Source organism: Tyto alba, unplaced genomic scaffold (genome assembly GCF_018691265.1).
Source record: "Tyto alba isolate M040663 unplaced genomic scaffold, T.alba_DEE_v4.0 Super-Scaffold_27, whole genome shotgun sequence".
Classification (NCBI taxonomy): Eukaryota; Metazoa; Chordata; class Aves; order Strigiformes; family Tytonidae; genus Tyto; species Tyto alba.
Genome location: NW_024881301.1, coordinates 32,252,702 through 32,280,131, shown reverse-complemented (window position 1 = coordinate 32,280,131; position 27,430 = coordinate 32,252,702). Strand labels below are relative to the sequence as shown.

Sequence of the window (27,430 nt, the reverse complement as noted above, 5' to 3'; positions counted from 1 at the left end):
TGATATAGTGCTGTACTTGTAGTTGTTTAACAGTGAGATAAACAAATAGGATCCTATATAAGATGTTATGAGATGATAGTGTATAATAGAAAAATAAAACATGCTTTATGGCACATCTCCACTTCAATAGGTGCAGCCCACAGAAGAAAGTTCATTTTGGGAGACCTTGAGATGCTTTGTTTCTCAGTCATAGTCTTCTTATATTGGAAAGTAATTGATGGGATCTGCTTGGTCTCACTAGTTCCAAGCAGGCTAGAAATTAGCAGCATTCTGCACATATGAAAACCACTTTTCACCCTAGTAATCCTCATACTACATAAAAACAGACACTAAAGGTTAATAACAAGAAGAGTAAAAAGATTACGTTTTCAAAAGAGCTTGGTGAAATTTACATTTTTTTGTCCCATTTGGCACTTAACCATAACTATAAACAAGCTTAATCTACTAATTCTTCTGAAAACAGTTCACAGAAATTGAAGTCACATTAGCCTTTTTCAAAGTGTTACCACGTGAAAGAAAAGAAATAACCATCAAGCCAGACATGACTTCTGAAAAAATCATGACATATTTCTGACTCTCTTAAAACTTCCCATTTCTAAAGTTCTCAATTTCTAAAATAGTTTTTTTTTTTTTTCCTCCTATTTTTTTTCAGAAGAGGCCAGTAAAAACATATTCTTGGTACTATATTATACCCCTTAATAGATCTATACAGCCCATGGTCTGTATCAAGTGTTGTAGAAGCCTAATGCTTGGAAATGAGCAAAACATTTTGTTAATGATACACAAAAACACAACAGAGTAACACAACAGGTTACTTACTCCATGGAAAAAATAAATGGTAAAATCTTGTTTTAACTTGAAATAATAAGATGGTGTTCTGAATTGACAGGAGGAGTAGATTTGATGAATAAGTAAATGTTCTTTTCAATCAGGTATTTATCACAGTAGAACAAAACTTAAGAATTTTATCCATTCTAACACTGTTATGTGTCAAGAATTGGGTCATTATGAGCTTTAGTTACTGAGATATAAATGCATTTGCTCTTGCTAGACTGCTGTGGAAGCAGGAATCTCTGGAAAAGAATATGGACAGATAACAAGAAATGATGAAACCTAAAGCTTCCACAGCTGGATTCCCTATAGCTCACCTGTTAGAGATAAGTCACATACTCACAAATACCTCTCTGACAATCTCTGATCTTGATGAGATTTGGAATATATTATGGAGGTTTATTTATTTGCTAAAGAAATAAGAAGGGGAAACTATTGTTTCTTGGAAATACTTGTTTGACATACCGTCATTTAATTTATTGCTTTGAAACTTGTTTTATGTGTAAGTAAATAAATCAATTAAAAATAAAGGTATACCTTTGTAAAAGAGGCAGTCCAGAATTCAGTTAGGAGATTATAACACTGCAGGATTACATGCAACTACAAAATTCTCCTCCATTTATTCATCAGGCTAATATAACTTGAAGTCCTTTTAAAACATCATTTTTTTGCTGAGAAGTGCAACCAGCTGCTCAAATTAGTTGCTCCTCCTGCACAGAGAGGTGTGTGAAGAACTCTCATGGAACCTGTCCTAGTATTCTAGCTAGGCTGCCTATCGGTCCCTCTGTTAGTGTTGAGATCATCTACTCATGTCAAAAACAGCTTATCAGAAGCAATAAATACACTGATTAGTTAAAATCCAGTACTCACAAAGAAGGGAATAAGACCAGAAGCTTTGTCTTCATCCACAACTTTCTTTAGGGCTGAACCACAAACACTAAACGTATCATCTGAAGAAACATTTTTAATCTTCACACCACCAATTAATGCAGCCCTTTCCACTGATGAATGAGCCTGCAAGGAAATTGGCAAGTTTTAAGACAGATGCCTTTATATTGGAACGTAAGAAGTTAATTTGAATTTAAAAAGAAAAAAAAAAATTATTTCAAGTAAAGCAATACTTGAGATCCTGGGATTGTTGCTGGTATGTAACAGATATGTACACCTCCCTCTTTCATATAGACAGACATACAGATATAGACACATAAATATATATACATGCATAGACACACACACACAATACACTAATAGAAACCCTGAAGTATTCTTGAGACCATTGCCATGGCGTCATTCAGACAAGAGTTCAATTAACCTTAGTGAGAGCTTTAATTAACATGTTCACAGTTAGGTAGGGTTGATTAAGAGCTTCAGGATTTGGCTCTAAATCAACCAAAAGACATGCAGATAATCAGCTTGCCTGATAATGATTCAGTTGCTCACTAGCATATTTTTATGGCGTACAGCTTTGCTGAGCTCTAAAAAAATATATGTCATGGTATGGCATAGACTGAGTTATTTTCTTACATAACCATTCTTTTTTAGATTACCTACTGACTAAATTGTGGTTCATTCATTCATTTTATTAGGCAATTAAGGATCATTCTCAATTCGTTGTTTTATTTATAACCCACTATATTTGATTTCCCCTTAAATAGTATTTTTTAGAACATAAAGCACATCTCGGTAAATAAAAACAAAGATATCACTAAGAAATTCTTATAAATTTGTGAAGTACAATATAATAACTCTGTTAACAGTAAAAGGTGTTTAGCCACAAAATGCTCTCCGTTGAGCATGACTAAAAAGCTTTTTTACCTTCCACCTTCTAAAATTTCATTAATTGTCATTAATTTGAAAGAGAAAAATTCCTCAGCTTTTCATAACTTGAATATTCTCATTCATAATCTCCATTCCGCCCTTGTTGGTTCTTCCTAGTGCCTACAAGAGCACTTACTAATTCTATTCTAACTTAGCATATAATCATGGAAAAGATTAAGCCAAAACATAGATTGAACAAGACCAGATGAAGATAAAGTTTTTGCCTTTCAACTTCACGTAGCCCTGGAATGACATTTTTTAAAGGCAGCTTTGTTATTAACTTTTATCTCATTACTTATTAAAGTATTTTGGTAGACTAATTAAGCACCAACTTGAGAAAATTTGGAAGTCTAGACTTGAAATACAACTTTTGGAGTGGTAAACAATGTGTGTATCACAGCAATACCATACCTCATTCAAATGTACAATGGAAAGAGGTATTTTATAACTGGTTTATACAAGAATTGCAAATAAGCAAACTTTAATAATACACTGAGGTTGTTAACCAGTAAGAACCTCTGAATTGCTTCCTCAAGTCTCCAGAATTGTAGTAAGGCTCTCTGACAACTACAGTCACTCACAATCTTAAGGTTAAAACTGTCAAGATGCTTTTGCATTATAACAAATCTTTAGTAATGTGCTGCTCCATGGAATTCCTAGTCCTTAGCAAAGTACTCGGGAATCTTCCACCACCCTTGAGGAGAGCAAGGAACCAAACAGAAATCAGTGAAATGAGTGGGCAGCTGCTTAAGGTACCCAAACAAACATGGCAAAAAAAGGCTGATGAAAGAAATGGCCTGAGAATGTCAGAGAACTACCCTGACTTCTGTCCTGGTCCCAGGCAGTCAGGTGTCTACTGTCAGGGGTACCTAGATGTTCCCCTCAGCTCCGAGGTCTCACATTCAGTGTCCCCTGAAAGAGGAGCCTCAGCCAGGATAGCTCAGGCACTAAAGCAGACAGGAATCATCTTCTGTTGTCTCCAACCCCCCACCTAGTTATTGGGGGAAGATTTGTTGCCAGTCCTCCTTTGTACTCATTAACACAAAGCAAAATTATTTCAATGGGATAAAGATTTTCCCCAAATGCCTAGAAGCTAAAATGATCTCCCAACATATATGAAATCTGAGTTCAGCTTTGTGCTCTGGGTCTCCTTACTGGTAAAATTTTTACCTCTTTCCTAATGTATTCTTGGAGTGTTGTGCTCTGTCAGTGCATGGTTTTCTCTCCCACAGAATGGCTTAGGTTTACTTTCTTTTGTGGATTACTGCCTATGAGTCACACAGGTCTGTTCTTAATGCAAAAGGACCAGTGAGCTCTGCAACAATCTGCTTTGAAAGGTCAGCAATATCTTAAGGCAAATCCTTCTGTAAACATAAGACCCTCTGACCTTCAGTAAGCAGGAAGGCCTGTCAGTCCTCATTTCAGGTCAGCCACTTACTTTGGACAAAAAATGAAAACAAGTAAAAGGCTTTGTGCATCACTGGGTCAGAGTTTGAGCTCTGGGACTGGTGGTCTATGCAATACAGACCTTAGGCTCCCAGACAAAAAAAGGACAAATATCCTTCATGTCTTTTGAAAACAGATATATTTCCTCATATTTTCTTTTCCCGACTCTTCTCACCCTACAAATGTAGTCCCTCTTCCCACCAGCAAAGAGCAAGTGTACTTTTAACTTGTTCTCCAGCACTTTTTAACATACACTTAATAGCAAATCAAGGTAATCCTGAGATCTGTCAATTTTTTTCTGCATAATCAGGTATTACTTTAAACTAAACATCAAGTACCAAGGAAATTTCTTCTATCTCATTGACAGTTAGATATGAAAATGTCACGGCTATCAAGAGAAACAACATTGCTTGGCTCTTCAGTAGGTTTAGTGTGTCTGAAAGGTAGGAGCAGCAGAACACAGAAGACTAAAATTTGCTTTCATTAACACTAAAAGCCTCTCATGGTCCTGGCCTGCTGAGAATTTAGTCTTACGCAGTCTGTTAAATACCACTCACAGTCAGAAATCAAGGATTATATTTTCTGTTTTCTTATGAGATTTCTTAGCTGGATTGATACATGGAGATCTTAGGAGTTTATTTCTTTAAAAAAAAATACAATGTTTTGGTCTTCTTCAAGTACTATGACCAATTTGCTTTATTTTCACGCACTAGGTTGGTCTGTGTGCATGCACCTGCACCCATGTGTGCATACAGGAAGAAGATGCATGTGTGTTTGTTTGCACATGTATATGTAGGAGGAAAATATTGTGCGCTCCCATGGATACACAAGCCTAGAAGTAACAAAAGATAACTGAATACAACTCGATACAACTGAAATTAACACCTTACTCCAGTATTTTTATTTACTTCAAATGAGCTCTTTTTGTAAAGAAGCAAAACTTACCTAACACTGGCCTCTGGATATTTATTCTTTGTATTAAGGTAGAATACATGAAATTCCAGCCCATTTATGATTTACCATAAGATTTAAACAAGCAAAACCAAATAGTCACCAATCCAAAGAGTGTATACTTAGCTCACCTGACTATTGAGATGGCTAAAATTGTTCAGTATAGACCCCATGTTTCCACATTTTTGAGAGGTACTCACCTGATCAGAAGCATAGGCCACCAGCCTGCCCATGATGTCTGCTTCTGTTAGCTCAGGCTTTTCTGACTGCACTCGTCTGATAGTTTTTGTTCTTGCAGCAAGCAGTGAAATCAGTGTGGCCTCACTTGCACTTCCCTATGGGATAAATTGAAGGAAGGTTCAAAAGGAAGACATTACAGAAGAAGAAAAGGAACATTTTCTTCTGTATGAATCTGCGAGTTGTTAACAGAAACCGCATACGAGAAACTGTGCAATCTCACGCTTTTTAAGAATATGTGTGACAGCAAGGGAGGAATCTCTATTTGATCTTGGTTTCCTCCTTCCTGGTGTCTCTGCTCTCTTAAATCTCCATGCTTCTTCAGTTTAGGCACCAGCCTTGCAATCAGTGCTAATAAGCTGGACTCACAGTCTTAAACACACGTGAAAAGGCTCTTGAACGAGGCACCAATCATTTGTTAACCAGTAACATAGCAGAGGAACTGTTGATGTCTGTTACTCCCGATTTCAACACATTTAACTTCCATCAGAAATTGACTATCAGCTCTCATTTCTATCAAGCAACATGCATAATTATAACACTTATTTAATATTTAGAGTTACCCTGGGCAAGTCAATTATTGTGGCAAAAAGAGATAAAACACTGAAGAAGAAAAAAAGCTATGATTCAATATAGGTAACTACATTTCAGAGTATTAGTTATGTGTGTTTTCTTCATCAAAAACACACAGATGAAAAAAACAGTCATACATTATTTCTAAATTGCACTTTGACTCACAAAACATGAGTTCAAATTGTGTCTTAGACATTCTGTGACAACAAAGAGGGGAATTTTTTGTATCAATCTATAAATTTCACAAAAGAATACAAGTTCCCACAAATTCTTTTTATGATTTTCCTCTAGAACAGGCAGATGAAACATGCTCTAAACTGTTCTTTTAAACTGTAAGTAACAGTTTCTAAACACGTGTTCATAAATGTCAATGGTTTTGGGTATCCATACGCAAGATCAAGTTTTTAGGTACTTTCAAAGTTTAACAATTGTCATGTGAATCTTCCTCTGTCAAGCACATATCAGTGCAATTAATACAGTTGCTTCTATTATTAAGTATGTCTCAGGTATCCCCAGTGTCTACAAGCTAATTTTGGAGTGATGTTTCTTACCCTGTACCAAAATTCTGTTCTCCCTCTGTTGAAGACCTGTCTATACTTATTAATTACAACAAATGTTTAAAGTCTTTCTTCCCTGGAAGTGTGCCTGATCCTACAGAATCCATACATGAGAATGATTACAGTGAACTCAGACTTTCTCCTGATACTGAAGTTAGCTGAGCTATTTATATGAGACAAAGCTTCCTTCTACACATGTCAACATCACAAAAGTGAGTGGACTCAACCCAGCTGAAATTCAACAGCCACACGAATGGGGTAAGCAGGAAAAAGAATAGTCCCTAAACATTTATTAAATGTATAGCCATGATGAATATATTTTATCTGCCTTTCTGGTGGTGTTGAATTTGAGGAATGTAGACCCCTGTCATCATTCTCCATTAGCAAAACTATTTCTGTCATGCTCAGTACAATATTATCTAAGTAACAATGAAAAAAAACGCCTGCACTTCCTGACAGTCCTGTGAGCTAGAATACAATGACTTGGGTCCTGGGTGTCCAGCAGATGTGAGGAATGTTTTACAGTCAAAAACATCACCTATTTTATGAAGTGGTGGGTTTTTTCCTATTTTTTTTTTAGAAGCAGTATATAATCTTCTGAAGAACCATGCATAATCAGAAGACCTGCATAATGGGCATATATTATCAGACAATGTTGCCTGGAATACCCTTTCCAGCAGTTCAGCAGATGAGAATACTTTTCATTTGTGCAAACCACTGCAACTTATTGTGATGTTCATACAGTTTTTCAGGTAAGTTGTATGTCCTCATAATGAAGTTGGGCAACATAAAGCCTGTGTGCAAGATCTAATTCCATTCCTCATCAGGCAAGTCATTGAAAATAACCTTTCTAAAACTGGGTTCTTCACAGCAAAGTTAGCTCCAGCACCCTTGCATTTAATATACGGGAAATAATACTAATTATTATTTTTATTAAAATATATATTTAAGGGAATACAATAAAATCTTTCAAATATGTGTGGAGAAAATGGCTTTTTTTCCCTTCCATTTTTTTTTTTTTTTTTTTTTTTTTTTTTTTTAATGATAAGGCCCTGTAAAACTGTGAGTGTCTTTCTAGGACATGTAAGGAATATGCACAGTGCAGAAATGCACAGAAATATACAGAAGAGAAAAGGCTGCAGGAAATTCCAAAGGTTAAGGCATTAATTTGAGATCTGGAAATTTAAGCCCCCACTATTCTGGAGATTGCCTGGCTGGGTGGGCAAATGACTTAGGCTCAAGAATAGATTCAGCCTTCTGAGGGGTGCCACAAGATGTCCTGGCATCCTGGCTGTCCATCCAGGCTGGCGCATAGTCGGTGTATACAACAGTTCTTGTATGAATTTCCTTACACAGAAACAAGGATGAAAAGGAAAGGGCCTGTAGCCTTCTGATATACATCTGGGACATAGCCTAAAGTTACCTGAATCCAGCAACTGGGAAATGCTTTTGGATGTCTCATGATAGATGTAGGCTTTTTTACCTTGCCTCAGCTTCCACAAGTCACCTTTTCTATTCTGAAGCTTACGGTGCTTGCAGAACCTGGTTTGTAAGGCTCTTCTATTCACTTGTCACTGAAGTCTTGTGCTAAATATTTTTGTGGAAAAACCCCCTTGGTTCTTGAAGTACTTGTCTAACCGGTAAGAAACATAAATCATCAGTGTTCCTTGCCAGGCTGAAGATAGGATGAGTTTCATTTTGTTTCACCATTAAAATACTTCTTTGCAGAGCAAGAAAACTCTTTAAAATTCAAAGTAGGTACAGTTTTCAGCAGTTTATCTAGAATGAACAGCAGGATACAAGCTTCAGGAAGAAAGTTGCTTTCTCACTTATTTTTAAAAGCTGTTTTTTTTTTCTCATCTTGAATGCTGTATTCTGCATTAAGTGAAGGATGATGATACCTTTCCTTTTACTGCAAGCAAACAAAGGTTGCCATGGCAAGCAGGCTCAATAGGCGGAAGAAATATCAGCAAGAGCTGATGTTCATGTCCACCAGAGCTCTGAACTGAAATTTTCTTTCATCTTTTGCCATTTTCAAGTGTCATCCTGCACACAACAACAAAGTGCTTCATATTGACATAGACTTTCAAATGTAATTAAGAGTCAGTTTTCACAGGCTCAGTTTTACCCAATACCACAATAATTACTTGGTATTTACCAAGAAAATGACTGGCACTTTCACACGCTCGTGTTGTCTTTCCCTCACGCTCTCTTATTTGTATCATTATTGTTTCAAGAGCAAGACAAGAAGATCTGCAGCACAAATGACTTCATCGTAAGCAGGAACACAGAGCCCACTTTTGATTCTTGAAACTGACTGGTTTCTGATGAAAATTATGGGCAAACCAGAATTGTCAGCCTGGAAAGGCAATATTTCCTGCTGATAACTATCAGGCATAATTGCTTGCTTTCACTGGTACAAAATAAATACTCTGAGATGCATGATGAAAGCTTGATTTCTTGAATATAACCCCCTCCCCAGTAATCATAATGATAGAGATCCTAACAGAGCAAACAGATGAGTAAAGAGTTGTACTGGAAATACACTGGTGTAGGTGCAGCTCTGCCTAGGAGAATCATAGCAGTTGGTTTAAATTCATACTTGCCTGGGACGATGTTAGGAAGAATTCATTGGAATATGTTGTAGGCATTGGCAGCTGAGATGAAAGAAAGAAGCTCCCAATTCTAGCATGTAATTCATATGTATTTTAGAAGTGTATCTTAGGATAAAATGGATTGTGCCCTGGCCTCCAATGACCAGACTGTGGAGATTATCAAAGGAAGATAAAACAATTATTTAGAATTGGGTCTTTTTCACAGTAGAGAACTATTTTAGTTAGATTAATAGCTGTGACCAGAGTCTGCATTTTCAAAAAGACCATGAGTTAGTGGAGCCATGGCTGACAAACAATACATCTTTATTATGCATGCAAGTTTGCTGATTGATGATATATTCATTATCATACAGATACTCTGTTCAGACATTGTAGTCTTTCATTAAGCCAACATCAAAGTCTGGGGGTTTTGTTCTATTTTGGATACTGCAGTGTAGTCTGAAAATTATATTATCTGTTTAGGTTCAAATTTTAAGAAGCTCTTCATTTTATTATAATATTCAAATATTTCATTTTGTTATATAAGTAAAACTTCTTCAAATAATTTCAACTTTTTTGACAAAGATTGATAGATTTTCTACTACATTCTGTTATTTGTACTTATAGAAGATTCTCTCCAATGTTCTTATCCATTGCTTGAGCTCTGATACTGTTTTTTTTTTTCTGAAAAAAAGGAAGGCTCTTTTGGAAACTGACTGAAGTGAACAATTGCACATGTATAAAGTAGACCTGAGGAAGCCTTTGTAACCACTTTTCATGATGCTCTACTCAAAATCCTCAGATATATTTCTATTTGAGAAGGGTTTTTTTTTCTATTTTCAGCCATGAAACATTGTTGCACATTGTTGGTAAGTATGAGCTCACTTCACTTGATCAACAAATTAAAGTTTCTATCCTACATGATTTTTCAACATTATTATTTAAATTTTAAGCCCAAATTGTGCTGTTAAATTGAACTACTAGCAATTCTTCAGCAAAGAGTGTTTCAGAATTCAGCTGTTCTGAAAACAAGCCCATTACTTTCATGAATGATCCTATCCACCTCTGGACAGTCTCACAGAGAAAGTATCGGTCTTTCTGAAAATCTGAAAGTAATCCATGTGGCAGAAAAAAATATATCTTTCCTTTATTAGTGTTTCGGTATGAAGATTTTACAAAATAATAAGGTTCACAAACTCATTCCCTATTCTTTTTTCATGTCCCCTCTTACCTGAATGACTCCTCCACCTTGGCCATCCTTCCCAGCTAAAAACTCTCCAGGCAAATTAATCATCTTCCCCAGCCAATCCAGCATGACAGTCTCCAGCTCTGTGCAGGCTGGACTTGCGGCCTGTGTTGAAAAATAGAACAGAGCGAATAACCTCACTAGACCATGAAGAGAAATAGGATCTACAAGAGCAAGAATAACTCTTTCTGTCTCTGTCTTTTGACAACAGAGGAAGAGACTACCTGACTAACTTCATCAGCTAAATTAGGGAACTGAAGACCATTTTGTGCATGTTGTTTCTAATACTCACTAAAAAAATTACAAACTAGGCTTCACATGGAACCATGACTGTCAAACATCAAAGCTAGGATGTGCATGTTGTGTATTTTTTTTTTTGACATTAAATACCAACCTCTTTTGATAAGAGCCCATCTCATATGAATGTGGACTTTTTTAACACAGATGATAAGAGAAGTAACAACACTGGGTGATAGGCAACAGTCATACTACTTAATGAATTACCAGTAAGTTTGCACTTCTACCACTAATTCTAAATACTGGCAATTTTTCAAGGGGAAAACTTCTAAGAGGAAATAGCCTTTTATTCCTGGAGATATTTAGAGTGTCTATGTGAAAACTCTTAATTAGTCAAGGAAATTTACCTATAAAGATAGTCCTGGGACTTCACTGCTATTAATCAATAATTTTATTGAAGAATGTTACTGAAATGCTTAAAATCTTGGCAAGGTGAAGCACCATTACCACATAGCAGTGCATACCCCAGTAAACTTACCCAAGAGAAGCCCACACATCCTATTCCACCACATAACATATCCGCAAGAAGCGCTGGGAAGGAAGAGGCTGCAGGGAAGTAGGCAAAAAAGTACGGACTGTGCCAGTGAGTCACCTGTATTAAGGGCAAAATAGTAATTTTTAACTAATTCAGGAAGCAGAAACAAATTGTCACAAAATCAGAAAACATTAGAGGCTGGGACCAGTCAACAGCTCTTGACTAACTGGCTGTAACATAGGATCTCATTTTTAATAAAATTTTACCTCGTTTTTTCTCATTTTTTATCTTTTATTCAAATTAGAAAATAATTAGTCTTGCGCACCTCCCAACAATTTAAAAATCACAGTTCTCCCTTTGCCTACCCAGAAGAAAAGAACGGCATGGACAGTGGCAGGGCACTGTTCTTGCCACTGTTTTCGGGGACTCTCTGGTATTTTGTTCTTTCATCTCTGACATATGACTGACTTAACAAGAGTGTTTTCAGTGCAGCGGGGGACCACAGAACTCTCTTGCCCACACTCTGGAGTTACTTGCTAAAATTCAGACACTGAATCTGGCCAAACCGCTCCTCACCACAAAAAATAATCCATTCCATAATCCAGTACCTTCTGTAGAAAATTAAACTATCATCTCCCTATAACAAGTTGTGATTTATGTACAATTCCACTTCATATGTACTAATACGAAACCAATACAATAACTGCACAAATTATAGTCAATTGTCTTACAGCAGCGATATTTAGAATTATCTTATGCAACATCTAAGCAATTTTAAGGATCTGTTATATACGTGATAGTGCTCCACAACTCCAATCTAATAAAATTTGAAAACAGGAAATGTAGTGCCACACTGCAATGTTCAGTGGAAATAATGTGATATGATACATTTGGCAAAAACAGCTTTCACATTGAAGATAAAAGGCAAATTTTAGAAAAAAAAAAATGCTTCTAGAGGATTAGATGGACCACAAGCAGAATTTGTATAAGATCTTTCCTTGACTGGAAATTCAGAGACTGCTGAGTTATTGAAGCCTAGACTTTTCTTATGCCATTTTGGTTTTGTTTTGTTTTGTTTTTTTTATTACTGGAGTTCTTCTGTTACAACCAGAGGAACCAAACACTGTCTGTTGCCTGCCCTCAGTGTTGCCTTACTTTTTTTGTTCTACATGCCAACTTCTGAGGAATTTTACCTTTCACACTCCCCTTTCTCCCAGTCTGTGATAAGGTTTCTGGTTCTGTAGCCAACTTAGGGATCACAGTACTGCTCTGTTCTTCATGCTGCAAATACCTCTTCACTTCCTTTTCTAACCTTCTTCATTACAACCAGCTCTTCTTTAAGGGTCATGCTCCGTGTGGTGGGGAAACTGTCTTAACTCGTGTATACACCATGAATCAGATATCACTTTCTCTGCTGTAGCATACCATATATAATATTTTGAATACCCCTATCTCTTTCATATGAAACCAGCTCCTATCCACTACAACTTTCCACTGTCTAAACTAGCCCTGTACCTGGTATGTTCAAGATTTCACTTTTACTGGTCTCTAGGTCCAAACCTGCTCAAATCAGGTATCTAAAGACAAGCCACTGTGAACATTTTTAGCTGTATCTCTTACATCTGTTCAGGATCTCTTTCTTTGCTGTAGCAAAGTTTTAGAGCACTTGTGGGAAACACCTTCCTTCACAAATCAGAAAAAAATGGGATGGGACTTGTTTTTTCACACAAAAACAATGAACGGATAAAAAAATAGCTATTAAACAGCAGTCCCTGATAGGACCCACAGGCACAGACTTCCACTGACATCCATAACGAGCCAGGCCTGCCACTGTTCATCTCACAAGCTCTAATCCTCTGTGATCTGTAAGACTTGTGACATTCATCTTGGGTAAATCAAGTTAAACTGCCTACTTGCTTCGAGCCATTTGTTTGATGAGACACAGCAGATTCCAGTTGCACCACTCACACAAAGTGAAAAAGCCAAAAGCCCTAGGGCAAGTGCAGCTGATATTCTTCCTCCTGCCTCCCCTTCCCCCTTCTCTTGAAGCATCTGTAAAATTAATTTATTTCACTATGTAGGAACAGACACAGTCAAATATTGCAAAGTGTGTGACATAACTGATGCTTGTTTTTTCAGGCCTCTGCTGATAAACAGTGATACACAAGTGTCTTGGGTTCAGTAATTACCACTGTAATGTTTCTCAGAGATATTTTATTTTCCAGATTTTTTCTAAGGATGTCTTTCTTTCTGTGGCTTGCTTAGTCTAAGCAAGAGTCTTCCTTTACCACACACTAAGGATAGGTACTTCAGCTGAAAGTTCATAGATTAATGGATCCAGTGTGAGGAGAATTAGTGTCTTCAGTACTGTTATTTGCAGTTACAATTAAATTTGATCATTTTTGGCTCTAAAAAAAGGAGAAGATATATTTCATGAGAACAAAGTAGGTCTGAGAGAGAATGGTGACTCCCACTGATATTTTTATATGCGGATCCTTTCCACCTTGGCTTTCTGCTGTGAAGATCGGAGTTCAGCAGTTGTTCCCTCAGTCTCTGTGTTAATACTGAGAACTTAGCACCATTATGGTCATTATCATTTAGCAGACTGCCCTTTGAAGGTCTACACCCAATTCACAGGAAGTCTCCATAAAGAAGTTTCACCACTCATGAGTTCTTGTTCTCCTCTAGGGTAAAGACAGCAATAGATACTGTGTTATTGCTGTACACAATTGTTTCTTGCTCCTCTGTAAGAACAGCATTTTCACATTTTCAATCCTCCAATAAGTAGCAAATATCTGAACACAACTAACAGAGTAAAGATGTCAACATGAAGGAAACCATCACTTGTGTGCCGCTAATATCTTACAGGCAAAACAAGGGTTTATGACCTCTGTCATGTTACTTATTCTCTCTGAAGAAGCCCAGTTCATCATTTATAAGATGGAGATAAGACATTCCCTGGTGAAACACTGGAAAAGCACTATAGCTGAAAAACACTAGATGTACTTATAAATGTTAGTCTTGTCAGGGAAAAGATGGGAAGATTAAGGGAAAATATATTGGAGTTAGACTGTCCTCATAGCCAATTTCAAAAGTCCTTAAAAACAATTACAAATAATTTTAAAGGTCTCTAAACCAAATGTGAGCAAGTCTTCCTATGTTAAATTCTTCCTATACTCCCTGCCTCCTTGTGTTTGTAGAGCAGCATCATTTTCACACTTCAGTTTCTATGAGCACAGCTAACAGAGGCAGCCAACAGATGCAGCAGTTTGTGCAGCACCATGCACAGAAGAGGTCCAGAAACCCTTGCTAACGTTAGTGAACATGGTGTCTGCAGTGGTGGTGACGCTCCACAGGGCGCAGTCCCTAGCAGCAACTGGAACAACAACCCTGGCACATCACTGGTCTTAACCCAGACTAAGCTCCCAAGGGAGTATGCAGCTTTGTAGACCTGGGATTGCAGGGATGATGGGGCCTCTTGCCTGGGCTGGGGCCGTGGGAGATGGCCTTTTAGCCTGCAGGAGGTGTGCACTGGTAGAGGGTCTGTGTTTTACACAGCATGAGGAGGTCTGCAGATTGTGTAGTATCAGAGATGACCAAAAGAATATTGAGTGGATCTTCCCTAAGACATAACATAAGGTATCTCAGATACAAAAGCCTGAACCCCAAAATGTACCAAAGCAGTGGCAGTCAGAGTCTCTGCTTATTGGGTTGGGAAAGCAAGTGCCACGATGGTGAAGGCTAGAAGCTTGCAACTACTCACATTCAGAGGAGGAAGGCTTCTGCTCCACCTGCAGATCTGCAGCTACAGTGCCCTAGTTGCAGATGGGCTGGGAGCCCTGCTATGTCTAGTGAAGCACTCAAGCAACCTGAGTGTAGACCCTGGTGTTGACAACAGGGATTTGGGTTTTAAGACCAGTGGGACTCTCTTTGAGGATCAACTCCTAGGACGGATCCACTTGAACAATTGGGGCAAAAACATCTTTTCAGATAGGCTGGCTAACCTGGTCAGGAGACCTTTAAACTAGGAATGATGGGGGGAAGGAGATGAAAATCCACAGTCAAGGGAGGAAGGTGGACTGAGTTAGCAAGCAACAGTAGACAAGAGAGATCTTGAAAAGAAGATGGGGCTACAGCAGATCCACTCCAAGTGGATATACATGAATAAGGAAGTGCCGAAAGGGCAGCATTATGGGGAGAAGCTCTCATATCTCTTCTAGGAAATCAGCATGAGTGGGTGCCTCTCTGAGGCACCTGTATGCTATGGCATGATGCATGGAGAACAAACAGGAGGAATTAGAAGGCTGTGTGCAGTTACAGGACTGTGATCTCATTGGGATCACAGAGGTGTGGTGGGGGAGCTCACATGATTGAAGTGCTGAGGTAGATGAGGACAGGCTCTTTAGGAAGGACAGACCAGGAAGGTGAGGCAGGGCAGTGGTCCTTTACGCAAGAGAACAGCAGGACTGCATGGGGGTCTGCCTAGGGATGGACAATGAGCCAGTCAAGATCTGGTGGAGATTTCAAGATGGGCAACATTTGGGTGGGTGTCTGCTACAGACCACTTGATCAGGAAGAATTACATGAGTACAGCAGTCAGACAGATGGAAGAAACCTCCTGTTCACAGGTCATAGTCCTCACAGGAGACTCCAACCAAGCTGATATCTGCTGGACAGACAACACAGCAGGACACAATCAGTCCAAGAGATTTCTGGAGTGCATTGATGATAATTTCCCAACATGAGAAACTGTGGAGGAACCGATGAGGAGAGACATGCTGTGGGACCGCATACATACAAACAAGAAAAAACTGGTTGGGGATGTGAAACTCAGGGTCAGCCTTGACTGCAGTGACCATGAGATGGTGTAGTACAGGATCACGACAGCAGGAAGAAAGGTACAAAGCAGATCATAACCCTGAGCTTCAGGAGAGCAGGCTTTGGCCTGATAGGGGGCCTGCCTGGAAGAACCCCATGGGAGACAGACATGGAGAGAACAGTGGTCCAGGAGAGCTGATTGGTTTTCAAGGATCACTTCAAGTTCAAAAATGATCCATGTCACATGCAGGAAGTCAACCAAGAATGGCAGGAGGCCTTCACAAATGAACAATTAGCTCCTGACAATGCTCAAATGTAAAAAGGAAGCATATAAGAAAAGCAAGGAAGATCAGGTGACCCAGGAGAGGAAGGCTATAAAGACACTGAGTATGTAGGGACAGAGTTAGGAAAGCCAAAACCATCTAGAGTTGAATCTGGTGAGGGATGTGAAGAGCAACAAGAAAGGCTTCTGCAGGTTCATCATTAAAAGGAAAATATGGAGCATGTAGGTCTGCTGCTGAATGGGGTTGGGAACTTGGTGACAAAGGACAGGGAAAAGGCTGAGGTGCTCAATGTAGTTTTCACCTCAGTCTTTACTGGTAAATTTGCTTTCAGGAATCCCAGGCTCCTGAGACACACGGGAAAAGCCTTGAGCAAGGAAGACCTCACCTGGAAGAGAACCAGGTTAGGAAACATTTAAATAAACTAGACATACCTGAGTCCATGGAGCCTAATGAGTTGCACTCACAAGTGCTGCAGGAGCTAGATGATGTCATTGAGACCACCCAATAACTTTGAAAGGTTATGGCAACTGGGCAATATTCCTGAGGACTGGAGAAAAGCAAATGTCACTCCTATATTCAAGAAGGGTTAGAAGGACAACCTGGGAAACTACAGGCCTCACCTCAATTGCAGGGAAGATGGCAGAACCTTGAAGCTATTTCCAAACATATTAAGGACAAGAAGGGTGATTTGGGCTAGGCAACAAAGATTTATGAAGGGGAAATCATGTCTAAGCAACCTGACAGCCTGCTACAAGATGACTGGCTTGGTGGGCAAGGGGAGAGCACAGGATATTGTTAAGTCTTTCAGTGCTGTGTCCCATAACATCTTTACCAACACACTGATGACATATGGATTAGGTAAATGGAATAACCCCCTGCACCAGTACAGGCCAGAGACTGACTGGCTGGAAAGCAGCTCTGCAGAGATGGACGTGGGGGTCCTGGTGGACAAGCTGAACATAAGCCAGCAATATGCCCTTGCAGCAAACAAGGCCAACAACACCCTGGGCCATATTAGGAAAACTTGCCAGCAGGTCAAAAGAGGTGATCCTTCCAGCACTGGTGAAGCCACACCTGGAATGCTGTGTCCAGTTCTGGGTTCTTCAGTACAGGAAACACATGGACATACTTCAGTGATTTCAGTGAAGGGTCATAAAGATGGTTAATTGGAGCATCTGTCACATGAGAAGAGGCTGACAGAACTGAGATTGTTCAGCCTGCAGAGAGCTCAGCAGGTATCTTGTTAATGTGTATAAACCCCTCATGGGAGGGTGCAAAGAAGATGAAGCCAGATTCTTCTCAGTGGTACCCAGTGACAAGACAAGAAGAAATGTGAACAAATTGAAATACAGAAAAATCCACTTAAACATAAGAAAAAAGTTTTTTTTACAGTGAGGGTGGTTGGACTTTCGAGCAGGACAACAGAGAGATGGTGAACACTTCATCCTTGGAGATATTCAGCACCCAATTGGACATGGTTCTGAGCAACCTGCTCTAACTGACTCTGCTTCGAGCAGTAGGGTGGACTAAATGATCTCTAGAGGTGCCAACCAATCCCTACTATACTATGACTTTGTGATTATGTGCTCACGTGAGCCTTCAATATTTAGTATAAACAACACAGGCAGAATCAGAATTACTATAAGAACTGGGATTTATGTACTTGTGTTCTTTGTGTCACAAACACTAACATTTCACACCAGAGGAAAGTTTTGGATAGCACATTTCTTCTTCAGAATGTATCACTTTGTAAAAGTAAATTTATTTGCAGGGCACGTCAAGAGAAAATCAATTCATTTAAGAGGGAACATGACACATTGATGACATAATTGGAATTCAATGTCTCACCTTCTATTCTCAAATGATTCATCTCTTATTTTTTAATTTAATATTATTTTATTGAATGTTTTCAAGTGTTCAAAGCAAAGTGTTTTCTGTTCTACTTCAGAGACAAAAAATATTGGTTAGTATTTTCCTCCAATGAAAAAAAAAAGGCAATCGTATCTATTAGCAGCAGTGAAAGTATTTGCATGTGTTGGACATAATTCTCTTATCTAATCTGCACTGATTTAATTCTGTTGGATTTAAGACTTCATCCACAAATCTTTGAGAAGAGTGGAGAGATTTCCATTGAGTTCAGTGGAGCTTTTGCCTGTGAAAGGACAGCAGGGTTGGCTCCAAGGGAAACAAGATAAAGTCATACTGAATATCAAATATTTACATTGGTCAATAAAAAGGAATTGGTATTATAGTACACTGACTAAACACATTTGCAGAGCAGTGGGTCCATGTCCAGTCACATAGCAATCATATCACCTAGCTACATCCAGAAAAGCAACCCAAAGCAGTTATTGCAGAGATCCAAAGGAGAGATTCCTCATTAACATATACTAATAATCCAGTCTTATTCAAGCTATGTAGATGCCTTAGGATACAAGCATATATTTAAAATAAAAAAGGTACGCCATGAGTGGAAAAACAAGAAAGATTCAGAACTGGACAAATGCAAGATGCTTTGATCTGCATTGTCTGTCCAACGCTGATCTATCCAAGGACTAGTATTTAGGTCACCACCGTCTGCCTTAAAATGTATCAGAAGTTGACATTTAGGAGAGTAAGTCAACAGAACAAGCATTGAGGAGAATCCTTTCTAGTCAACTCTGTAATAAAAAAAAATCTCCTAAGAGAATTTTAACATTTAAAGATGATCTTGAAGGAACGCTTTAGGCACAGCAAACTAATAAAAATCCCATTTTATAAAATATTTACTGTGCTTTGCAAGTAGAAGAAATATCACATGAAATTGAAAGTTATGAAGCTTTGCCTTAACCAACTCGAGGGAGGAAAGGGGATTATTTCCAAAAGCAAGCCTTGCAGGAAGCAAAAGAATGATTTGATTATTTCTAGCAAGAACAGAAAACATTAGTTGTGTAAACTGTTAGATCATATTTAACTGTGAATATAAAGCAGACTCCTGCCTTCTAAAAGCTAATCAGTGTGGGTACTTACATTCATAAGGTCTAGCTGCACACCCTTCAACCCACACTTTCCTTAAAGTCTTTGAAAATGCAGTATTGACATTACACTACAGATCCATTTTTCTTACCCCTGGCATAATGATCTTCTCAATGTCTTTAAAGACATCCTCAAAGCTCTCAGGATCCTGGGGTGCACAGTCTGGGATGAGGGGCCTTAGATATCCTGGTTCCACATCTGGGAAGACTTGTCTTTTATCTATCTTCTCCAGGTAATCTGCAATATAGTCCACCATCTCCTTCCCTCTCTTGCGGAACTCTGCAGCATCCATGGGTATCAGAGTTTAGGACTGATTATCAGAAAAACCCTGAAAAAAAAAAAAAAAAAAAAAGAAAAGTAACTTTTGAAAGAAAATTTTACTAGTTTTAAACCTGTTATTCACATGACTTATAGGATGACTCATGTGGCCATTTTGAAAAAAACGTATGCTCTTTTATTTCTGCATATTAGGATTCGGCCAATGCCCATACAGTATTGCATTCTGCTCTACTCCAGTATTAGCGGGACATTGTACAGAAGTAAATCATACTGTTAAATCTTTGATGCCTAGGTCATGATGTAGGTTAATAGAGATAGGCTGTACAGAAGAGCAGTAGAGGCACATTGAAGAAGATTCAGAATTTACAGATTTAATCTCTACTGCTGCTGGTTGACACAAGAATGTGTCACTGTTACGTGGCACATAGTCATCTCCCTCCTGCCTTATAAAGAAGAGGTCTAAGAAAATAGCAAGCTGTGTGTTTCTGTTATAATCTATAATAACAAGCTATAATAATCACAGTTACCAAATTGATCCACTGTGCTGCCCTGTCATTTTAGCTACTTATTGTCTCCTGTGCTCAAGATTTAGCTTCCTTCCTCTTTTGTTGTAAATGCACATGCAGCGCCATTTAAAAAAATTTTCTTACCAAAGTTTCAATTTTAATTCACGTAGTGTTGATCTATACTGTATTTTGCAGGAGGGTGTGAGGAAGGTCTGTCAGGGACTGTCCCTATTTCCAAGATGTTGGGCTACAGCTCCAGTCGTGCTCTGAGCTAGGCAGAGGCTGTGTGGGTAGAGACCCAAGGTGATATAGGGCTCAGCTGAGGTGAGCTGGAGTTTGCCTGCGAAGTGCTGTGCAAACATAAATTTGTATTGCTAGGCTGCCTGCTCCTGCCATTCTGGCCTGCCCAACTTTTTTACTGTATTCACTGTGCATTTTGAATGCTCAGTGAATACAAGGTTGCGACCACAGCGCCTGAACAGTGTCCCTGAGTCTTTATACACTCAGATTGAGTGATACTGTTCCTTGGGATCTAGCAATAAAGTTGGCAAGTGAAACAAGGGTACTCGCTGCTGGTGTAAAGAATTACTATGCTTAGTTCACATACCTTCAGGTCTTCGCTTTGTAAGGAAATAATTATATTAAGAACAATGTGAATATTATGTAATTAGGAGACAATTTCTTAGATATCAGCTATGTGTGCTAAGGATTTATATCTTGGGACATAATTTTGAGAAAAAAGAGACCTTTCTGGGCTTTATTATATTTGAATCAGTACTGTCACATTACAAAAGAAAGACATCATTGATAAACACCATCCTAGAGACATCTTTGCTGCTACAAATAAAGGATCTGGGATTTGTATGGAGCAGCTGCTGCTGCTATTTAGGAAGGCAGGGTGCTGCTATAGGTCGTGAACCACTTGGGAAAGCAAGGATCTGCACAGTAGGAGCTTCTAACCCCCCCCCCCCCCTCCCCCCCCCCCCCCCCCCCCCCCCGATGATAGCTGTTCTTGTTGCTATTTTGTTAGAGTTATATTATTCTCTTTAACTATCACATAAGTGTTTCTTTGGCTCTCTCTATGCCTTTCAGACAGGGGAATTAAGACCTTTCTCAGATCTCGCTACTAAGTTGCCGGAAACACATTACCAGTAGTCATTATGGTCCCCAGAGGATGCTGGTGGGCAGCTTTGTATGTCATCTCCCCTTGGAAAGACTGTGTTTAAGCAAGCAGTTTTGTTTCTACTCCTTCAGAGGCAGGATGATTCCATTTCTTCAATAACCCCCAAATCTTATGTGCGTTTTCATTTAACACATCTTTGATTGCAGTTCAGAATTGTAATAAACTCTCTCAATGTCAGCATGAACTGCATCAGTTAATATGCATCTCTGTGGCAGCAATCTAATTACACCCCAAGGCCCCGTTCTTTGGTTTATATATTTTTGCTGGAAGAAATCTAAATATCGTACTGTTTCACTTATTTTTCAAAGTATCTCTAAATTAACCTTTAACTTATGCTATCATTATTTCTTTTATGCTACTTCATCAGCTCATTGCTATAGCATGCTCTAAAGAACTTGCATGTGGTAATCTGTTATTTTTTTTCTTTGTTTTCAGAGATGAAAGCTGTGAAAATAAGAATTTAACCCATGACTTCCAAATTAGTGGGAGTTGCCTGAGAATGTACTGACTCAGAACTTGAGGATTTGGTGTTTCTAGCACCACTGTTGCTCACCACCATTCCTATGGACTTTTACACATGGAACAATTCAGTATCTGAGTTCAATGAACTGTCAGTACAATGTCAGAACAGGTAAGAATATGACTATACTACTCTATAGCTTTATTTTGTATCAATCAAATATAGGGCATCATTTAACATAGAAGCTTCTGTGGATCTTTTTGTCTTTCCCCAAAACATAAATCAAATGGCATAAATTAAATAGCATCATGTGTAAGCTCAGAACAGCTCACAAACACACAGACAAAAATAAATGTACTTTATCACATTACCACAATATAGATACTATGATATATAGCTTGTGACCATTTTTCTACCACTTAGATTTTTCTGGATCTGAAATTTCTTTCTATTCCAAGTAATATTCGCATCATCTTGTTCCTATATAATATGCTGATATAATTTATTGACATTTTTATCATTAGCAGTTTGGACAAAGTTCTTTTTGGATATCAGGATATGCAAATAAAATTTGAATTTAAACATCAGATACATATTCTGTGGTTTCAGCCTATGACCATGGAACTGAAATTTTTCAACCCAGTTTGGCAAAATACACATTTTAGATAATCACTGAGATCTCATTTGTTATTTGCTAAAATAGTTCTTCCCAAGAACTGGAGGTCTATTGTCTTATCTTAACATTCTTTTGACTGCACTACTTCTGTCATAAATTACTGCTGCAACAGCGTTCTCAAAATTCAGGATAAAGAATTAAATTACAGGGGAAACCCACTGTTTTGCATGGGTGAAGTAATTTAACCAGGAAGCTTAAGCATAAAGAATGGGAGGATGAACCACCCATCCCAAATCTGCCGTAGTTGCTGCAGTGTTATAAATTGATATAAACTAGTATCTAGTTAACCTCTAATGAACTTTCAATTCAGTTTTATACAGTAAAATACATCAATCTGCTTCAATCTGAAGCAAAGTATTTAATTCTTCTTTCCCCCAAAGACAATATTGAGAAAGTGAAATCTATCTTAACATCTATCTATTTTTATGTATCCATGCATCTTCTTCCCTAAAAGTTCTTGCCTGAAAATTTCTCACTAATGTAATACACTTATCTCACCAGGAACTGTGAAGGCATACTCCTTGCAGGAACACAGTGGTCATGTAAAGTTTCCTTTTCACCTCCTATTTTATATCTATTCCTCTGTGAGTGACAAGGCTCCCATCCCTATTTCTATTCTCTTCCTCAACTGTTCGTTATAGGTCTCACTTCATCTGCTTGAAAGTACTACTTGCTATGGAAGCCAGATCCAGTAGTCTAGAATATCTGACAATTGTAATGCTTACCAGTTAGCACTATAAAAATGCAAATTACTTCACCTCTCTACCAGTACAGAATATCTTATCTCTTTTACCTTTCACGTGCATATACAACACATGTACAATGCAACAACACAATGCACAGAGGAACCTTCCCTCTACACCAGTATATTTTAAAAAAGTAGAATGTGATTTTCTAAGAAGCAAAACACCTTAGACAACTCAGCCCTTAGGGTCTAAAATGAAAACACTTTTTGAGAGCACCCATATTTTCTGAAGGGCTAAGTGTTACAATCTGTGTGTACTCAAAATATCCACTTAAGCCGAAGGGATTTAAACTGCAAAACAATGCAGGCTGAGTTTCCAAAACTAAATGGAAGTTTCAGAGAAACTGAAACACTCTCTACAGTATTTAATAGTGGTCTGTTTTCTTGAAGGCCCACAAAGAATGATTAAGGCTCCATGCTCTCAGGGATCCCACACCTCCCAGGATAAATTTCAGCATATTCAACATCTGCCAGCTGAACACCAAGAGAGGAAAGCACAGCTTCTCAGGAGGAACTCAACCACTTTGTAAGCACAGTGTGTATTCAAATTCATGGATAGCCTCACTCTGATTGATAAAATACAATTTTACCAAACATGTATTATGTCTTAGTACTTCTGTTCCCAGCAAGCATCACTGGATATTGTCACCACTGAGTACTTCTTCAGATCAAGTGAGATTTTACTGGAGAAGACTGAGTTTTGCTCTTAACTTCAGGTAAAAACAAGAACAATCATGTTAAATCTTAAATTATATCAATGTATCTTCTTTTTTTTAATTATTATTATTACTATTCATATATAAACTCTTTGCTCTTTAATTTTGTGGGAATTTGCCAGAGGACAAGTACACTACACAATCTAAAGTTGACATATCCTTTGCTGCTTTGTTTAAACTACTCCTTCTACGTCAGTACACTTAAACTAGAACACATCAACAGTTTATTTTGGTGAAGTTACTGAAAACTGTTGTTAGTCTTTAGATTGCATATTTGGTATAATGTTAATGTGAAAACTGTTTTCTACTTTATTTGAAACTGAACCATACAAATGAGCAGTTACAAACAATTAAGTATTAAATTACTTTAGAGGTATAACATTATGTAGATAACATTCAGCTTATTTCTGTTAAAAAGTACTGTCTAGAAGTTAAGAAGTACTGTTTAGAATCTGTTTTTTTGTATTAACTAATTATAAATGTAAGAGATAACTAAATACTAACAGGAAATATGTTATGAGGAAGAAAAAGAGAAAAAAAGAGGAAAAAGAAACCAAATGAGGAGATGGGTATAGTCAACATATTATAATTTTATAAGTGACTGTTCTCCAGTTCATCAAAGTAAAATAAAAAACAGCTAACATAAAATATTCTAGCAGCTCCTATTATTAGATACAGAACAGAAGAACACATAGATGCATTAATAACACCTTAAACTGATAGCTGCATTGGCTCAAAAAATGTAACAACTGTGTATCTTTCCAATAAATGAGACAAGTGCACTTTTTATTCTTCCGATTGTTCCAGAATATAATGCAATATAAAGGCTTGTGGTGCTACAGTGACACCACTGAAGCCATGAGGACTTTCTGCTATTGAACCCAACTGAAGGTTTTTGCAGCTGTTGATACTGTTAAGCTAAACTTCTACTGTTGGCAACAGGAGTATTGCCTGAATAAGGACTGTAGGATTAATTTTATTTCAGCATGAGTAAAAAGGAACTGGATCTACTCTGTACTTCTACCTTTGCACAAGCCAAGACATTTGTACAAGCGAAGAACTAGGTATATATGTTACAGGCCCTACATTTCATTTTAAAATTTCATTTTCCAGTTAGAAGTTGCTTGTTTTATTCATTGCTGTCACTGACACAGAGTCTGCAATTTAGTAATTTTCCCTTCTGGGGTCTTACTATAGTGATGGGAAAGGGTTACTTCTGAGAAAAACCTCACCCTAGAAAGTCATGCATTGCATTTATCTTGAAAATTTTATTATTCAGAATATTTGGCAGAGAATTTCTCAGGGTCTGCTTGGATGTTCAGAGCTGTTGCACTTGGAAAGATAAGATAGAAACTTTTGGATACATGGGATTCTGCATAAATGTACATAAACAGTTATAGCTGACGTACATCATATGTAAAAACAAGCAAACGCAAAATGAGAGGTGCACACTACATTGTACAAACTTAGGTTAAAAAGAAATGCTCTTTGAGTATCCCAGATTATCCTTAAAATAACACAGGCTAGCTGTTTACTAGCTGAGCTCCCACTCTTAGCTAACCAATTGTTGCATTAATCCAAATGCACATACTTGATTTCAATAACCACAAAGCTTAAAGGACAAAGACTGTTACTTACAGTGAGTTGGTAAGGTTCCTCCTGCTCCTCTGTCCTTCTCACTGTTTTTGCTCCTCTGTGACAGCTATAAAGCACAGAGGATGCAGTCGCCAGCATATATAGGCAGAGTATCCACGTCCTCTCAGCCTATCACAGCCAAGCGCTTTGCACTGCACATGCAGCAGCAGCATCTCTCCCTCCTCCCACAACTCCTCCAAAATATACTTAGCAAAATAAGCTGCCCAAAAGGTAGAGGAATCTGACTGAGAAGCAGCCGTTGCCTCCGTTAACTGCGAAGTGGTGTGTGTTTCCTTGCCTGAACTCCACTGACAAGTGTGACAGTGAGCGCCTGGTCACACACTCCCGGCCCCTGTTACACACCCGGGGACGTTTCTGCTGTGGCTGTAGCTGTAAAAGCAAGTGCTTTGAGCCGCTCCTGCGAGACATAATTTTCAGGAAAGAGAGAGAGATGAGGTTGAAATACCACTCAAGTGACTACAAGCAACAGTAAATGTTCAAGATTTGTTTCCCTATCCTAAAAGAAAAGTTTTATGGGGAGTTGTCTTTCCTAGATGAACCCAGTTAACCACCTGTCATTTTTATTTAGTTCAAGATGGTTTTAAAAAGCACTAACAGCCTTTGGTAGTCCTGAACAGCTTATAGCCAGGCAGTGTGACAGGAGATCTGGGACAGCCACTGCTCCCAGACAGGTCTCTGCTGCACTGTAGTATTACAGCCAACCTTTTTGTGAAGGAGGAAAAAGTTCTGGCTGTCATGCATTTTAGAACTGTCATGGCTGTGTTTGCTCTTATAATGGTATTAGGCCAATTATAACTCTGTTACAACTCTGAAAGAGCCTATTAAAAATAAAAACAGGACATAAACCCCACAAATTGGCTTGAGGGCTTCATTGTGCTTGTTGTGTGAGATCTGCGATCTGACTTGCATTTTCCATTCTTGGGTTGTGTCTGCTGTAATGATCAGTCTATAATCTTGAAAGCATCACGAAATCCCAGGGTCAGCTGCAGCTGGCTCTCAGTTGTTTTTCACCGCAAATCAACTGCTGAGTATGCAGGGTTACAGCCTGGACAGATTGGGACCCCACAAGAAAAAAATTGTTTTAGAGATGTTTCCTACTTTTTCTTTCTCCCTGAATTCAACTGAAAAGGCTGAAAATTCAAAATATGTTGTAAGGGTATAAGAGATGCAGAAACTGAAAATGTCTCTAGTAAATATGAAGATTTCTCAAATCTAACTTCAATGTTTCATCTAAATGGCTTGTAAATGGTAAATAACCTTCAAAGGAAATTAAAAATGGAAACTACAATTAAGATTGGAGTAGTAAAATGATGGTTTAATCAATCAGAGTGTTGAAATACCACCTCAAAGTCATCTGATGTGTTTTTATTTCTCTGCTGTACTTGTAGGTTACCTTAAAAGTTCCTGCGACAAGGCAATAATTGCATTTTCTATTAAAATCATATTATTTTTATCTCTCAGGAAGAAAAATGAAATAAAGTGTGAGAAGTAGAATAGGCAAGGTAGAAAAAGGGAATTAAATGCCCTTCTAAAAAGCATACCCCGTGTCTCTCTATAATTCTAATAATTCTTCTGGCTTGTACTACTTTCCGCAATTCTCCTCATCAACTATTGTCAATACACAAATCTTTGTTTAACAGAATCCTTCTGTGTTGGATAAAAGCAAGATCATTATGTTTTCCATAACAGGTGCTGGCTAAGACAGACCTGTTATGGTCCTGCAGGTTTGTTCCAGACCCTTCAGTGTGCTGGCTCTTTCACAGAGAAGAACTTCTTTTACTGCAGAAACACACCGAATAGAGATCTCCCCTTTACTGCCAAACTGCTTCAAAATTCAAGATACCAGTGTGTGAGAAATAACAAGTGATCCTAAAAGGTTTAAAGGCCAGGGCTTGTTGGTAAGCAACCAACAGATCAGATTGTTCACAGCTAACATGAGACAGGCTCCAACGTGTTTTTGCACATGGAGGTATGTCACCCTGCCGATGATATATAATGATGCTGTGCCCATGCAGTAATGGTACCCATTTATTACCATTGCTGAACTCTGGTTTGCAAACAAGGTGG

General features: G+C 38.3%; 1 protein-coding gene across 3 annotated transcripts in view; it reads right to left on the bottom strand.

The window, feature by feature from the left end:
• Window positions 1–25,516, bottom strand: part of DDC (dopa decarboxylase) — a 61,700-nt gene extending 36,184 nt beyond the window's left edge. For 2 of the 3 annotated variants that reach the window (XM_032999354.2, XM_032999356.2), the window contains exons 1-6: window positions 25,346–25,516; window positions 19,234–19,470; window positions 11,029–11,142; window positions 10,239–10,358; window positions 5,247–5,381; window positions 1,702–1,845 (exon numbers count right to left, since the gene is read on the bottom strand). In XM_032999354.2, the coding sequence (XP_032855245.1) occupies window positions 1,702–1,845; window positions 5,247–5,381; window positions 10,239–10,358; window positions 11,029–11,142; window positions 19,234–19,434 (714 nt within the window). In that variant the 5' untranslated portion in view covers window positions 19,435–19,470; window positions 25,346–25,516. The remainder of the gene's footprint in view (window positions 1–1,701; window positions 1,846–5,246; window positions 5,382–10,238; window positions 10,359–11,028; window positions 11,143–19,233; window positions 19,471–25,345) is intronic. The other variant, XM_032999357.2, reaches the window with a different exon arrangement.
• Window positions 25,517–27,430: the final 1,914 nt, after the last annotated feature.